At 48.7% G+C, this 17,723-nt stretch overlaps 1 protein-coding gene across 2 annotated transcripts in view; it reads right to left on the reverse strand.

Moving 5' to 3' along the window:
- Positions 1-17,723, reverse strand: part of LOC121000766 — a 126,981-nt gene that overhangs the window by 83,421 nt on the left and 25,837 nt on the right. For both annotated transcript variants that reach the window (XM_040431381.1, XM_040431382.1), the window contains exons 3-4: positions 5,312-5,525; positions 3,971-4,030 (exon numbers count right to left, since the gene is read on the reverse strand). In XM_040431381.1, coding sequence (XP_040287315.1) covers positions 3,971-4,030; positions 5,312-5,510 — 259 coding nt within the window. In that variant the 5' untranslated portion in view covers positions 5,511-5,525. The remainder of the gene's footprint in view (positions 1-3,970; positions 4,031-5,311; positions 5,526-17,723) is intronic.

Genomic DNA, 17,723 nt, shown 5'->3' on the forward strand with positions numbered 1-17,723 from the left:
TTGTGTCTCCATAGTGTGAGAGCCATATTTTATTTTTATTTTCGGGCGATTGTCTTAGGTAGGGGCTCATATTTGAGCCGAGATGACGGTTTGATTGGCACTAGTTTGGGGTGCGTATGACTTTTTAATCGCTTGCTATTACACTTATGATATAAGTTGACATAAAATGGCTTTGACAGTTTCTATATTTTTTTTTTTTTTTTTTTTTTTTTTACAGTGTTCACCTGATGGTTTAGGTCATGTGGTATTTTTATAGAGCAGGTTGTTACGGACGCGATGATACCCAAAAATATATATATTTTTTTTTTTTACATTTAACACAATATAAGCATTTTTGAAACTAAAACAGGTTTTGTTTTTGTGTCTCCATAGTCTGAGCCATAGTTTATATTTTTGGGTGATTATCTTAGGTAGGGGCTCGTTTTTTGCTGGATGAGATGACTGTTAGATTGGAACTATTTTGGGGGTCATACGCCTTTTTGATCGCTTGCTGTTGCACTTTTAGTGATGGAAGATGACCAGCTTTTTTTTATTTTTTTATGGTGTTTACCTGAGGGGTTAGGTCATGTGATATTTTTATAGAGCAGGTCGATACGGACGCAGCTATCCCTAATATGTCTTTCTTTTTTTTTTTTTTTACTTTTTTTTGGGGAAAAGGGCGCTTTTTTTTTTTTTTTTTTTACTTCTTTTTTCACTTTCTTTTTTTGTCCCACTATGGGACGTCAAGATTTTAGGGTCTGATCCCTGTTTCAATACAGCACAATACATCTGTATTGAACTGTCAGTGTCTTACACTGTAAGACGCTAACAGTTGCCTAGGAGACCCAGCCCTGGGGCTGATCTCCTGGGCTTCCGTAGCTGGCAGTCCCGCTGCCATAGCAACCATCGGGACCCCGTCATTGCAGCACGGGGACCCGATGGGGGATGTGCAAGCTGCGGCAAACCCCCTGTATGCCCCGGTCAGCGTGACCGCGGCATACAGGGGGTTAATCCGACGGCATCTGTGTTTTCACCGATGCTGGCGGATACAGCATGGGCCTGGCTGTCAGTATCAGCCCGGCTCCTGCTGCCGATTGCGGCAGCGCGTTAACCCTAGGACGACCATTCTCATCCTAGTGCGTTAAGTACCTGCAAGTTAGGACGAACATTCTCGTCCAAGGTCGTTAACTTGTTAAGAGCCAACACTTTCTGACCCCTAGGGTGTGTTTCTTGCAATATAATTATATAGGGGGCATAGTTTGAGTGATTAAAGACCAGAGATCGTTTGATCTGGTCATTAAGACCCCTAACATTCCAAGAAATTAGCTTAACTGACGCCATATAGCCACCAAGAAAAACATGCCAAGTCTCTAGGTCCCATGAAGGAGTAAACATTCACACCCACACCGGACGTAGACAGCCGAAGAACAAGAACCCATCCACCCCGCCAAACCCATCCCAACATGAGCTTCAAACCCTTAACCAAAACCACTCGGGTAGAAGAGTGCTATCCTAGCCAGTTAGGCGCACAGTCACACCATATAGGCACGATGGTTTGACAAGCTAAATGAGAAATTAATTGAACAATTTCTCAACGACCAGCGCATAACAGACAAAGCGCTGCCACCCAGCAACCACCTGTAGCAATAAGCTCCGTTAATACGCAGAAGTTAGGCTCTGTAATAGTGCAAAAAAGTCTCTCATAGTTACTCCACGATTCACGGCCCGTCAGCCATGAGGTCTCCGGTTCACGTGCCCGTCGATCCAATCTGCCGCTGCTTCCGGGGTTTCAAATAAGCGGGCAGTGACGCCATCTTGGACTCGTAGTCGAGAGGGATAAATCATTGCGTATTTGATATTTCGCTCCGGAGTCGTGCTCGGACTTCATTGAACCGCTTCCTTTTCTTTTGGGCCTCCGTTGTGAAGTCCGGATAGAACGACAGCCGTGCATTTCCATACGTGATGCTCCCCTTCTGTCGGGCCGCTAATAGCATGGCGTCTCTGTCTCTAGATCGTCATAATGAAAGGTCTGGGAAGGGGCTCCCGCAGGTAAGGGTTTAGTAGGGGCCCCATGTGCTCTCTCTCAATAACAAAGCAGCTAGATCGGCTAATCGTTAGTAATACATCTCTTATCATCTGCTCGGCAAATATTTCCCGGGTAGATCCTTCAGGCCCAAAATACGAACATGATTGCGCCTGTTGCGGTTCTCTGCATCCTCCGCTCTGGCTTGCGGAATCTTAACTCGCTGCTGCAGTTGTGTAGTATTATTTCCAACCGTTCGGGTTGTGTCTTCTGCGTTCCACTTCAATTGTCCTTTCACGTATTTTGTCAAAATCATGGCGCAGACCGCTAAGGTCAGACTGAATATGATCAATTTTTGTGGCGAGAGCCGACTGACCTGCAGCAATTGCCTTCATGATTTGAGCGGTTTCGGGGGTGAAAGGTCTTTCCCCCCTCCTGCTCCGCTTGGCTCGTGGCGGCCCATATACAATGTGTACAGCGGCTTATTGAATGGGGGGTCAGTGGAGGAATCCCTTGTATCACAGCAGGAGTTTGGTCTATGGGCAGACACTGCGGGACGGCTGGAAGGTAACAGAATATAAGAGGGAGATCTGCTCAGAGATCTGGGATCTGACCCAGGAGAAGGGTCCCACGGATATTAGTGGGTCAAGCCCCCACACACCTAGGATAGCCCCAGACACGCCTCTTATGACACTGCTTTCCTTTGTAAGAAGTTACACTGCTGGCCCGTGGCTGCCTGATTTCAAGATGTCGCCTGCCACACGTCTCCCTTACCGCTCTTGCTGCCAGGATCTCCCGGTGCCGACAGATCCTCCGGGAGGCAGCACTGACTAGATAGGGCTGTAGGATAGGAATCCCGGTGTCTGCGCTTTCTCCCCCGCAGTAGCGCTGCTCCTCTCCCGTCTGCTCTTACTATGACTGCGGGTCTCGCTGATGATACTTGGCGGACCCAATCCCTGACACTATGGGTCCATTAACAAATCCGCAATACACCCGGCCGACACTCCAATAGAAATGCCTATTCTGGTCCGCAATTGTGGCGGCAGCGCGCTCCGGAAATGCGGATGCGGACAGCACCCTGTGTGCTGTCCGCATCAATTCCGTCCCCATAGAGAATGAACGGGTCCGCACAATTGCGGACGTGTGAATGGAGCCCATGTCCAACTCCCTTGGGGTCCAGGGACTTGGGGACTTCTGAATTTGTCACACAGGAGTGTGGTTAGCTGGGGGTAGAAGGATGGTGGCCAGGATTTTGCCGGAGCACTGTGCCTCTGCTTCTTCACGCCAAGCGAGCCAGGCCATTAGTCTCTGATGGACACGCACAAGCGGCAGACGTCATCGTGACTAATACACGGAGCGGATGAACAGCGCACATAAACCCTGCGCAGACACGTGCCTGCACCCTCAAGGCGGTTTGAACAAATCCAAGGTCAATACCTGAAAATGAGGCGCTCTGTTAATACGGCCTCGATCGTAACTCTCGAGAGATCATGTAAAACAACTCCCTTTCTACTAAAGCATTTTTATATTAAAGACCTCTGTTCTCTAAATGCAGCCTGCAGTGTAAAGAACAGAGGACTGTGGTCTAAGAAAACAACGGAGCAACCGATATGGCCGACATTACAGCCGCCGGTGCTCATTACCGAGCTATTCAGGATCACAAGTCTAGTATCCCGAGCGGATACCGGGAGCGTAGCCAATGTGAGTTCATACTTCGAGTCCTTGAACCATAAAAGTGCTGCACAGATGGAGGGGAACAGGAGCGGCGACTGACACCTGGCGCTGGACACTGGATTTTTGCCCTGGCGAATTGCTGCCAGCTGTTTGGTACGCTGGGGACGCATTACACCGTAATCCCCCAACTGGAATTCAGTCACCAGGAGAAAATGGCACCCACAGCTTTTATAAATGTAAGGACCAACCCAGGTGGACGGCCGCAGCATGAAGACGACAAAGGTGGCGGCATACCTGATACACCGATATCTGCCATGTTGTGTTCTCCGTTCTCTACCACTGAGGGATGGCTGCCTGCACGAGAGAAAGACAAGCGAGGACAAGTGAGGTCTATTAGAAAGGTGAACAACTTTTAAAGTTACAGTTTACATTGGACACCAGAGCTGCACTCGCTATTCTGCTGGTGGAGTCCCTGTGAAATTATCAGCAGAATAGTGAGTGCAGCTCTGGGGTATAATACAGGATGTAACTCAGGATCAGTACAGGATAAGTAATGTATGTACACAGTGACTGCACCAGCAGAATAGTGAGTGCAGCTCTGGAGTATAATACAGGATGTAACTCAGGATCAGTACAGGATAAGTAATGTATGTACACAGTGACTGCACCAGCAGAATAGTGAGTGCAGCTCCGGAGTATAATACAGGATGTAACTCAGGATCAGTGCAGGATAAGTAATGTATGTACACTGTGACTCCACCAGCAGAATAGTGAGTGCAGCCCTGGAGTATAATACAGGATGTAACTCAGGATCAGTGCAGGATAAGTAATGTATGTACACAGTGACTGCACCAGCAGAATAGTGAGTGCAGCTCTGGAGTATAATACAGGATGTAACTCAGGATCAGTACAGGATAAGTAATGTATGTACACAGTGACTGCACCAGCAGAATAGTGAGTGCAGCTCTGCAGTATAATACAGTATGTAACTCAGGATCAGTGCAGGATAAGTAATGTATGTACACTGTGACTCCACCAGCAGAATAGTGAGTGCAGCTCTGGAGTATAATACAGGATGTAACTCAGGATCAGTACAGGATAAGTAATGTATGTACACAGTGACTGCACCAGCAGAATAGTGAGTGCAGCCCTGGAGTACCTCTTTATGTACATCATACCATAAAACAGATATTGAACTGGATGCCCCTAGATTTAAACTCATCTCCTAGCTACAGTATAGGGGATATGATCTGTGGGAGGTGGACTGCAGGAACGTGGACTGCTGGGACACACACCAATTATGAGAGGTCCTGTGGTCTCCCACACAAATGGAGCTGAGGTAGAGCATGATCATCTCCTCTATGGGACTGCTGGAGCCACGTACAGCGCTCGGTGAACTCGGGCTGCTCCCACACAGAGCGTATCCGTGCCCACTGCTCCATTCAGATGTGGAGAAGGCACAGGACTCCTGTCCTCATGATGGCTGCGGTCGGACCACCGCCGATCAGACTTATCCGCTGTCCTGGGACAACCCCTTTAAAGCCTGTAATGTTTTGCTGTTGCAGACGATGCAGGTAAGACCATATCACACAGCTGCCCATGCATCACATGTAAGTTCATCACCGGTCAACCTACCTTCAGCTGAGCGTTTTTCGCCAGAGCCATCGGCTTCATCGTCATCTAATAGCGGAACGTAGTCCGTTTTATCGCATCTCTCCCCGATGACGTCATCGTAAGGCTCCGCCTCTAGCGAGCTGATAAAGTCCCGCTTGATGTCCGGCTCAATCTGCGGCGGGGCGTCCGTCAGTGCGTCCATAAGCTCCAGGTCTGCCATTCTCTATCTCTGGATCTGGGGAAATGACGGGGGACACAATTGAGAGAAGGGCGACAAAAAAAAAAACGACAGCAAACAGCGCGTATAAGACATCTGCTCACACCCCGCATACAGCGATGGAAACCGGATTCAACGGTAACAAACCCTCAGCTGGATACGGCATGTATACACCCCCCTCCTCCGTATCGCCATTCTGAGAGCGCTGGGTGCCACCATCGTCTGCCACTCAGCTTTCCCAGGCACAGATTTCAGTAAGAAGCGGCTCAGGGCTTAATGTGACTGCAGGATTTGCTGATGAAAGCAGAGAAGTGGGAATAAACACGGAGGATTTGCTGGATTTACCGTTAATGTCGCCATAAAATGCCGATACGCTCTCGGCGCGGCTTAAGCGGCGCGGACACAAATATAGATATAAATCCCAGGGACGCGGCAGCTGCCGGTAATACACAGGCCGTCCACACACTAATCCTCAGGAGATTGTGACGGGTGCATCGAAACAACCAACTGCTAAATATGTAACCTCAAAACAGCAGCCAGACCTCAGAGACCACTGCTTGCTGTCAGTGAATGGGTGGATAGTAGAAAAACATAAAACTTAACTGACCGGTTACATCCCCCGTCACTACAGGGGTGACTCTGGCCGCGGACTGGAGGAGACTATCAATCTCTGGCATAAGTGTCCTGTGCCGAACATGCGAGCACCATGCACCATCCCCATCCGTATGTCCGTTCCGTAGCCCAGCAAAAAATACAGAGCACGTCCTATTCTTGTCCGTTTTGTGGACAAAGATAAGCGTTGGTACAATGGATCCGCAAAAAAAAAAAAAAACGGATGTCGTCTGCATTTTGCAGGCCGCAAAATACATCCGCTGGTGTGAATGTAGCCTTATTATGTAGGGATAATCTCGGGTCCGTCACAGGGCCTTTATTGTCTACAATATTTTAACCCTTTCTGTGGCGGTGATACGGATTATTATGTTTTATATCCTTAGGATCTGCTGTATATAATTTGATGATACTCGGGGGGGCTATTAGCGCTGCACTCCAGCATTCGCGCGCCCGCCTTTCTCGTTAATAGTGGTGGTCACCAATTACGTGTAGGCTGCTTCTTTTTTTTTTTTTCACATAATAAAAAGGAAAGGTGTTTTAGTTTTAATATATTTTTTAATTTTTTATTTCTATGATACATTTTGTAGACTTCTGACACAGACTGCAGTACTTCTTCATCTCCACACTGACGGGCAGCCCATTGGACCCCGCAGAGACCGCGCACATTACACTATTGGTCGCCAAACCGACCATTTTTCCCGACACGCACAAGGAACTTCCAACAGATCATGATGGGCGCACTTAATTTCCCCTCTCTTCTCACACTAAGCATGTACAGGCGGGGGCAGTCGGCGGTAACTCATTCGGCTGGCACCGCTGACAGTACATACGACTATTGAAGGCGTCTGGGCACTGGTAGGTCCCATCTGCCATGACGAGCACTTGGCACCCAGCAATCACAGCATAGAGAAGGTGACCCCCCTCTTATTATAAACCACCAGGATCCTCCAGACCCCCCCCACCAGTAATCTCTGGGAACACTAAGCAAGCAGATGTCCTAAAATCTGCGAGGAGGCGACACAAAGAGCTGGAACCACGAAGCTTACCCGCTGTATAATAGCACAACAGCACCTGCCAGCCTACGGCTCTGAGAGACTACAACTCCCAGCATGCAGCTGCCGAGCACTGGGAGAACCTGGAGATGGTCACCACAGCGTGAAATGACGCGCCGTTTTACCTCCGCAGACTCCAAAATAACTGGCCTATAATCTCCTTACTGGGGATTACGGGAACAGGGAGAGCGGGTTAAGACAAGCGGTTACAAAAACATGTGGATTTCAGATCCGATGAGGACCTCGCAGTTCTGGCATTCTATTCATGAATCAGGAAGCCTCGGATGAACAGTACTTGTGGTGCCATAGTCCGTAAATAGCAAGAAGCATCGGAAACTGAAGTGTCGGCGGCGAGAGCGGAGACTGGATACAGGATCGGTGCCACATCTGGCGTTCATGCACTATTGCTGGAGACTGTGCAGGTCTATGGGAAGGAGAACACTAGGGGGCAGCAGCGGTCAGCAGGGACAGCACTGTGCAGGGTACCCCGGTAATCAGAGGCCTCAGCAGGAAGTGGAACAAAGGTGAAGAGCGCAAACCTGAATGGCCATTGTACGGCCACTTCCTCCATTCACACATCAGCTGCGGCCATTCATCATGGTCACAAACAGGAGGGAGGAGGGGGCAGCACTCAGCACCCCCAGCCATTTCCTACAAAACACCGGCGAGTCCCACTGAACAGCACCTCGCAGGCGACCACTAACCCTATACAAGTGTATATATACCCCAGCATTTAAAATCCGGTCCGGTATTTGACCTCACCTCGCTGTAAATCAGCACTGCAGCACATGCTAGGAGGAAAATACCCGAACCTCTCACTGTGTCACATGAGGACTTCACACTGTCCCTGCTGCTCGCTGCTCTGTGCTTTGTGCACACAGCAGCATGGAGCTGACCATGGCAGCCAGGGCTTCAATAGCGTCCTGGCTGCCATGGTAACCAATCGGGGCCCCATGATTACTGCTGGGGCTCCGCTCGGAGGAGCAGGGGAGAGGGGATCCTGTGGCCACTGCCACCAATGATTAATACTGAGGGACTTGGGGGAGGGCGCACTGCGCCACCAATGAAGATAAGTCTCTCATTAATGCATATACAGGAGGCGGGAGCTGGCTGCAGAATCACATAGCCGGCTCCCGACCTCTATGAGCGGTAGCTGCGATCCGCAGCACCTGAGGGGTTAACTACCGCAGATCGCAGCTACTTGTCATAGAGGTCGGGAGCCGGCTATGTGATTCTGCAGCCAGCTCCCGCCTCCTGTATATGAATTAATAAGAGTTATCTGCATTGGTGGCGCAGCGGCCACAGCCCCGCCCCTCTTCTCCTCCTTCCTCTTATTGGCGGCAGCGGCCACAGCCCCGCCCCTCTTCTCCTCCTTCCTCTTATTGGCGGCAGCGGCACAGGGGGAGGAGACATTGCTTCCTTCTCCCCTGTGCTGCTGAGGGAACACGGAGAGCGCGGTCAGCAGCGCGATCTGTGTTCCCAATACATTATCGGAATAGCGGCAACATAGATGCCGATAAATGTCAAAATACTGAATATCGGCCGATAATATCGGTAAAACCGATAATCGGTCGATCCCTAATTCCCAGGAATGACAGGTCGGGGACAATTCCGTATCGCCTCTATTTTATTCACTGGGGGTTTGACGACTCCGCACTCAATGACATACCCCAGGTACTTAGTCTCTTCTAACCCTATCGCACATTTCTTTGGGTTAGCGGTTAGGCCAGCTTTCCGCAGGGAGTCCACTACAGCCTGCACTTTGGGTAGGTGAGTTTCCCAGTCGGTACTGTGGATGACCATATTGTCCAGGTAAGCCGAAACGTACCGACGATGTGGACGAAGCACAATGTCCATTAGTCGCTGAAAAGTGGCGGGGGCGCCATGCAGCCCTCCGGTGTGATGAAGGCAGTTTTCTCTTTGGCAGCCTCCGTTAAGGCCACCTGCCAGTACCCTTTCGTAAAGTCCAAAACAGAAAAATACCGGGCTTGTCCTAACCTCTCGATGAGCTCATCCACCCGGGGCATGGGATACGTATCGAATTTGGATACCTCGCTAAGTTTTCGAAAGTCATTACAAAACCGCAACGTCCCGTCCGGCTTGGGTATCAATACTATAGGACTGGCCCGCTCACTTTTTGACTCCTCAATGACGTCTAGCTGCAACATTAGCTGCACCTCCTCCGATATGGATTGGCGCCGAGCCTCGGGTATCCGGTACGGTTTTAAATCAGACTTTTGCCTGAGGCTCAGTGACAATGTCATGCTGGATTATGGAAGTGCGTCCAGGGAGGTCCGAGTTCACATCCGTGTTCCGACTAACGAACTCCCTGGCCTCCTGAGTCTGTTTAGAGGAGAGGCTGTCAGCAATTTTGACTGTGGCAGCCGCCTCTCTTGCATCAGACAGAGGGGCCGGCACCTCTTCTCCTAGAAAACCGGGCCGCGGGCTGTCTTCTGTACAGGTTTCCCTGTCTTTTCATGGTTTGAGTAAATTCACATGGTAAACCTGCTCCGGCTTTCACGGCCCTGGCTGGTATACCTTGTAGTTTACATCTTCAAATTTTCTCAAGTAACTCATAGGGCCCCTGCCACCTAGCCAGGAACTTACTGTCCACGGTCGGCACCAGAACCAAAACCTGGGTTAAAAAGATTCAGACCCGAGCCTGCCGATTATAGACCTGACTCTGGTCTCGCTGAGCTGCCTCCATATGCTCCCTAACAAGAGGCAATGTCTCTATCCGATCTTGCATCTGGGTAACGTACTCAATGACACTTATGTGGAGTGGGTTGTTGTTCCCACGCCTCTTTGGCCACGTCCTAGACACCACGAGAGTGTCTGCCATATAGCAGTTCGAAGGGCGAGAACCCAGTAGAGGCCTGGGGTACCTCTCGCACTGCGAACATGAGAGAGGGCAGAAGGAGGCCCCAGTCCTTCCAATCTTTAGACACTACCTTTTTCAACATATTTTTTAATGTTTGGTTAAACCGTTCTACCAGACCATCCGTTTGTGGATGGTAAACGGATGTCCGTAGTTGTTTTATGTGCAGCAACTTACAGAGTTCCCTCATCACCTTGGACATAAAGGGGGCCCCTTGGTCGGTCAGAACCTCTTTAGGTAGTCCTACTCGGGAAAACATCTCCATTAACTCCTTAGCTATGAGTTTGGCCGAGGTATGTCGCAGTGGCACTGCCTCCGGGTACCGAGTGGCATAGTCTAGAATGACTAAGATGTGTTGATGCCCTCTGGCGGACTTCGGTACCGGGCCTATGAGGTCCATAGCTATTCGGTCAAACGGTACTTCGATAATCGGGAGAGGTACTAGGGGACTACGGAAATGTGGCTGGGGCTAGTTATCTGGCAGGTCAGGCAAGACTTACAAAACTCTTCCACTGAGGTTTCTGCAGCCCCAGGTGACCCCCGAGAAAGTGTTGGTGGGCTAGATCTAACACAAGCTTGCAATAAGCCTTGGGGACCATCAACTGTTCAAGAGGCTCACCACGTAGTTGGTTTACCCGATACAACATACCCTGATGAACCACAAAACATGAAAACACTGACTCTTCCCCAGGTTGTTGTGGTTCACCATCTACTATTAACACAATTTTTCCAGGTGCTGGATAGGGTTGGGTCCTAACATTGTGTGGTACTAAATTATCCCCGGAGACATTGAGGTCTGCCAATTCAGGACCCGGCGGCAAGTACTCTATGTCTCCCACCATCACACTTAGCGGGGTTGTCTCCCCCTCTTCCACTGAAGTGGCAGTCACCCCTACCGCTGGCCCTTCGGTCTCAGGTTCCCAGGGTTCTGGTTTCCCCCCTGAGCCGGGCCACTCTGCCACGGTTACCCCCATCTCATGGGTATCAGTCACTCTCATAGCAGGCCACAGTGCCGGGAAGTCTCTCCCTAATATTAGTTTGCAATGTAGATTTGTGGCGACAGCCACCACGTGGCTCCATCTATCGGCCACCGTAGTTAAAGACACTAGTGCAGTGGGGTAGTCTTTTAAAGTCTCTGTGGATGCACATCACCCCGACTTTCCGGCCAGTATACTCGGTGGAAAGCACCAGGGTACCCCTTACTAGGATCACCAGACTGCACGAGTCCATCAGAGCCTCCGCCGGAATGTCTCCCACTTCCACCTGGCACAAATGATCTAGAGACTCTGGGGTACCTGTTGCACACAGCCTCCTGGCATAAAGCGACTGACGGTAGCCATAGTTAGTGTCCATGAGCTCAACCCGATGGGGACAGTCAGCCCTTACATGGCCAGGCTCCTGACACTGCCAGCAGACTATCAGAGCCAGGTCTACCGTGGTTAAATCCCGGGTAGGTTTTATCGGCTCAAATCTCTGGGCTTGGGGTGGAAGTTTCTGGGGTTTGCAGACCCCCCCACCCGACAGAACCCTCCTTTAGATTCCTGTTAGCTTCATAGCGTTCCACCAGGTCCACCATCTCAAGGGCATTGTTAGGAGACACCTGACCGATCCAGTGCTGAGAGGGTATGGCAAAGCCCTTCAGAACATATCAGCCAATAGTCTACCCAGCATAGCCGGGGGACTCAGCACATCAGGCTGTAGCCATTTTTGCAAGATGTGAAGTCAGTCATAATACTGGGTCCTCGCAGGCTCGGCCGGGTTGAACCCCCACTGATGCACCCGCCGGGCACAGACCAACACATTCACCCCCAGTCTTGCCAGAATCTCACCCTTGACTTTCTGGTAGTCGGCCGCTTGATCGTCTGGCAAGTCGAAATACACCCGCTGGGAATCGGATGCCAGTAATGGAGCAATGACCTCAGCCCACTGGTCATGGGGAAGCTTTTCCCTGATGGCCACTTTTTCGTACATCGCCAGATAGGTTTCGATGTTGTCTGCAGGGGTCATCTTAGGAATCGCGGCACGGACTGCTTTCCGGACATTGTGAACGCTCGGGGTTGCTCCTGCTGTCTGCATATTAGCCTCGCATTGCTGCAGGTTTGTATCTCGCTGCTGCAGATTAGCCTCCATGAGGGCCTTCACAACAGCCTCCATTTTGTCGTGGGGCACTGGTTGTAATACAGCTGGTTTAATGTACAACATACAACTGTGCCTGAAAAATGCAGAAACCTAAAATATTGGCGTTCACGCCAGCCTCACTGCTAATGCCCGCATCATCCACCAATTGAAGGGTTTCGCTCTGGTAGACCGGATTAGCGGACGCAGTATAGAGGCAACAAGTTCTTTGGATCAAACAGTTCAGTGTTTTATTCACACTTTAGGCAAGTGACAAAACAAGCAGTCATAATCAAGCAAAAAGTCACCTTGCGGTGTTGGTGGCAATTCACACCATGCAGCAATTCTGCCTCAAAGAGTACCGATACCCTGATACCAGCACCAAACAGGTAGCAAGCCTTCATCCAGACTAGGGATGTCCCGATATCGATACCAGTATCGGTATCGGGACCGATACCGGGCATTTGCACGAGTACATGTACTCGTGCAAATGTCCCCGATACCACTGCCGATACCTGTGCACCGCTTCTATGTGTCCGTCCGCGGCCCCTGCATTTCCCACAGCTAACAGCTTCACAGGCAGCAGCAGGCAGTGTAATTGGAGCCTAGAGTGGAAGCTAGCTCCTCCCCGCCCCCCAACCAATCAGAGGCAACCAGCACTGACTCACAGTGCAGGGACTCAGAGAATCGTCTGAGAGTTTATTAGTTAAAAGAATCCAATGAGTCACAGACGGTGTCATCGAGTCCCTGCCAGACTTCCTGCTCTGCGGCTCCCTGTAAGTCCGTCCGGGGGAAGGGGGGGCATTATTAGCATAGCATGTAGCGGAGCTGTGTGTGTACAGGGTGCATGTAGCAGAGCAGGAAGTCTGGGGTGACACAGTCTCTGACTCAATCGATTCGTTTTAACTAATAAACTCTCAGACGATTCTCTGAGTCCCTGCAATAACTATAATTACATCACAGTCTGCTCCACTGCATTCACTGCAGCAGAGCTGTGTTTGCCAGGAGCGAGTCCCTCCAAAGGTGATAGTGTGTCTTCTATGGCCCTGGTCCTTCCCTTCCTGCCTGCAAGCTGCACATTAATCTCTAAAAGCAGGCATTAGGGCAAGAAGAAATATACATTACTGCATGATGGCCACAAGACTATTATACTGAGGAGGGGGGGCTTCAAAAATTGTTGTCCTGACTCCTTACAGTAGCGTCTCCTTGTGGCTGCCCCCATACAGTATAACGTCTCCTTGTGGCTGCCCCCATACAGTATAACGTCTCCTTGTGGCTGCCCCCATACAGTATAACGTCTCCTTGTGGCTGCCCCCATACAGTATAACGTCTCCTTGTGGCTGCCCCCATACAGTATAACGTCTCCTTGTGGCTGCCCCCATACAGTATAACGTCTCATTGTGGCTGCCCCCATACAGTATAACGTCTCATTGTGGCTGCCCCCATACAGTATAACGTCTCCTTGTGGCTGCCCCCATACAGTATAACGTCTCCTTGTGGCTGCCCCATACAGTGTAACGTCTCCTTGTGGCTGCCCCCATACAGTGTAACGTCTCATTGTGGCTGCCCCCATACAGTGTAACGTCTCCTTGTGGCCGCCCCATACAGTGTAACGTCTCCTTGTGGCTGCCCCCATACAGTATAACGTCTCATTGTGGCTGCCCCCATACAGTATAACGTCTCATTGTGGCTGCCCCCATACAGTATAACGTCTCCTTGTGGCTGCCCCCATACAGTATAACGTCTCATTGTGGCTGCCCCCATACAGTATAACGTCTCTTTGTGGCTGCCCCATACAGTGTAATATCTCCTTGTGGCCCCCATACAGTATAACGTCTCCTTGTGGCTGCCCCCATACAGTATAACGTCTCCTTGTGGCTGCCCCCATACAGTGCAACGTCTCCTTGTGGCTGCCCCCATACAGTATAACGTCTCCTTGTGGCTGCCCCCATACAGTATAACGTCTCCTTGTGGCTGCCCCCATACAGTATAACGTCTCCTTGTGGCTGCCCCCATACAGTATAACGTCTCATTGTGGCTGCCCCCATACAGTATAACGTCTCCTTGTGGCTGCCCCCATACAGTATAACGTCTCCTTGTGGCTGCCCCCATACAGTATAACGTCTCATTGTGGCTGCCCCCATACAGTATAACGTCTCATTGTGGCTGCCCCCATACAGTGTAACGTCTCATTGTGGCTGCCCCCATACAGTATAACGTCTCATTGTGGCTGCCCCCATACAGTGTAACGTCTCCTTGTGGCTGCCCCCATACAGTGTAACGTCTCCTTGTGGCTGCCCCCGTACAGTATAACGTCTCCTTGTCAATCTTTGATTATAAATTTATCGTCCCGATGTCTCAATAGCCAGCAAGTAGAGGCATTGCAAAAAGGCCTGTCGTTTAGTCCCTCACCCAGATTTGACAGTTTTCAAATGGACATAGATGTACAACAATTTCTTCGAAAAGTGAGGCTGAAAGCACATTTTGCGCAATCGTCTCTGCCTGTTCAACGCACTGACATTGTACCAGCTGATACATGCCTGCATTTGAAAGATCTGGGACTCAGTAATAAGTCCACATTCATGCCGCCGAAGACGTACCATCCGGTGGAGACATATGCACAATTAATACTTAAAGAAATAAGAGAGCATTGTGACAAGGTAAAGCATGGTGGACTATTCATGACTCCAAACATTACTATGGAAGAAAAAAGAGCGATCAGGGCTCTTATGGAGGACAATACTCTTATGATAAAACCTGCTGATAAGGGGGGTTCGATTGTGGTGATGGATAGGGAGAAATATATTAATGAAGTCTTGAGACAGCTGTCTGATGTTCAAACATACCAACTACTTGATAGAGATCCAGTTTGGAGAATTAAAGAGAAAATTGTCACTATGGTTAAGCATTTTGAAACAGCCGGTACGATCGACTCAGACATGAGTAGATTCTTGATTAAGCAATCCCCCATCACCCCGGTATTATACATTTTACCTAAAGTGCACAAGACCCTTATAGATCCCCCTGGACGCCCTATTGTGTCCTCAGTAGATTCTATTCTTAGTCCATTGGCCATAGTATTAGAAAAAGCCCTGACACCATTTGTTAGGAATACTAAATCTTTTCTATTAGATACTTCTCATTTTCTACGACTGATTAATGATTTGGGCCATATTCCTGAGGATAGCCTCCTTGTGACTATCGACGTTGTGAGTCTTTACACGTCGATTAGCCACAGGGAGGGGATCCAGGCGGTATCTAAGATTTTGGAGACTAGTGAATACACTGCATCTTTACGTGATTTTTTTCTACATCTGTTGAACATTGTTCTGATAGAGAATTATTTTTTATTTGGGGATAATTATTATCTCCAGAAGCGTGGGACCGCGATGGGGTCAAACGTGGCCCCGCCCTATGCAAATATATTCATGGCTTCATTTGAGGAAACATATGTATATACCAATGAATTATATATTGAGAACATTTTGATTTGGAAAAGGTTTATTGATGATATTTTTTGCGTATGGGCGGGGCCACGTGAGACCCTGGTGGCGTTTATGGATCATCTGAATTCAGCATGTGAAGGTCTACAGTTTACAATGACATGCGATAGAGATAAAGTCAGTTTTTTGGATACATTGGTTAAAAAAAACAAGGAAGGTGAATTATCCACTGACCTCTATAGGAAGGAAACGGATCGAAACAGTATTTTGCATTATTCGAGTGCACACCCCCCTTCCTTAAAAAGGTCTATACCTAAATCTCAATATCAGCGGGTAAGGCGGATTGTTACGGATCCGCTCTTACAGGATCAGAGGCTGGGGGAAATGACTATTAGATTCAGAGAAAGAGGATATCCCTTAGATGTATTAACGAACAGTGGTGCTTGTCAAGTGAGGGTTAAACATAAGAAAAAGGATGATGCTAGGATAGCATTTGTCCATAAATTTCACCCCTTTAATGCATATATTGACAATATTGTAAGAAAACACTGGCATTTATTGGGTAAGGCCTATCCAGAGGTCTCAGAATTTAAAAGTTTACCCCTGATTTGTAATAGGAAGAACCCCAGTTACAGGGATATGCTAGTGAAAGCGGATTTAGGGGGCACTAAACATCGGTTACGTCAAAGTGTATTATCAACACCGCGTAAAGGGACGTTCCCCTGCCTGCATTGTCTCCAGTGTTCACACATCATAAAGGGCCCTACATTTTATCATCCACACACCGGGAATCCGTTTGAAGTAAAAGGTTTTTTTACATGCGAGTCTTCAAATGTTGTTTATCTGATTAAATGCCCTTGTGGTCTGTTGTACATTGGTCAGACAATGCAGGCAGTGAGGGACAGAATTAACAAACACAAATCGACCATTAGAACAAAAAATTTATTATTACCCATTCCAAGCCACTTTGAAAAGTGCAGACATTCTATTGCCCAACTGAAATTCCAGGTTATAGAGCAGGTGATTAGACCACGGAGGGGGGGTGACATTAATAAGATGTTGCTACGGAGGGAAGCCTTTTGGATCCATACATTGGACACATTGCACCCTAGAGGCCTCAATAGGGAATATGAGGTTATGTATCTGTAATATAATAATTTTGTTATATATTTATAATATTTTGCTGTTTATTTCTCAGGTATTGAAAATTTGAAAGTTATACAAGAGTATTATCTACAAATGTAAGATGAAATATCTATCTAGATGCTTTTTTCTCTGCTTTGGTTTGTCTATTATTAAATTGATTACACCTGTTACTTTCTGGCCATTCCCTTATGGGATGGACTTTTGCTCCTGTGGGCGGTGACTGTAGAGCATATATAGTCTGTTAAGTTTGTATTTGGATTACCTGTTGATGAAGGCACATTGCCGAAACCTGGTCCTGGTCTATGGAATAAAAGACATTTGATTCACAAAGACGCGACTGCTGGGATCCTTTGTTCATAACGTCTCCTTGTGGCTGCCCCCATACAGTGTAACGTCTCCTTGTGGCTGCCCCCATACAGTATAACGGCTCCTTGGAATGTTATAGTTCTGTTTTTGGGCCTTTTGGTTGGTCAGTGGTCAGAAAATACATGTGTGTGTATTTTATTGTTAAAATTAGTATCGGTAATTGGTATCGGTGAGTACTTAAATAAAAGTAATCGGTACTCGTACTCAGTCTTAAAAAAATGGTATCGGGACATCCCTAATCCAGACACAAGGCTCCCAGATCCTAACACACAGACATGGCTTCTGAGCCCAGCTGCCTATTTAAGGACAGCCAGGTGCTGCCAAAACCCAGACCGGCATTCAAACTGCGGTCCGGTATTTGACCTCACCTGGCTGTAAATCAGCCCAGCAACACATGCTACGAGGAAAATACCTGTTTTCCCAGACCAAACCTCTCACTGTGTCACACATCATATATAACCACTGCACCGAGTAAAAGTTTACTGTAGACCCTCATTGCAGTTCATTCCCAAGAGCTTAAATCGTTAAAAAATGATAAAACAGCTAACTCTGGAAAGTCTACAAGGTATATGTAAGAAACCGATCCAAGCTGACAGCACTGGCA

The sequence above is a fragment of the Bufo bufo genome, chromosome 5 (genome assembly GCF_905171765.1).
Source record: "Bufo bufo chromosome 5, aBufBuf1.1, whole genome shotgun sequence".
NCBI lineage: Eukaryota > Metazoa > Chordata > Amphibia > Anura > Bufonidae > Bufo > Bufo bufo.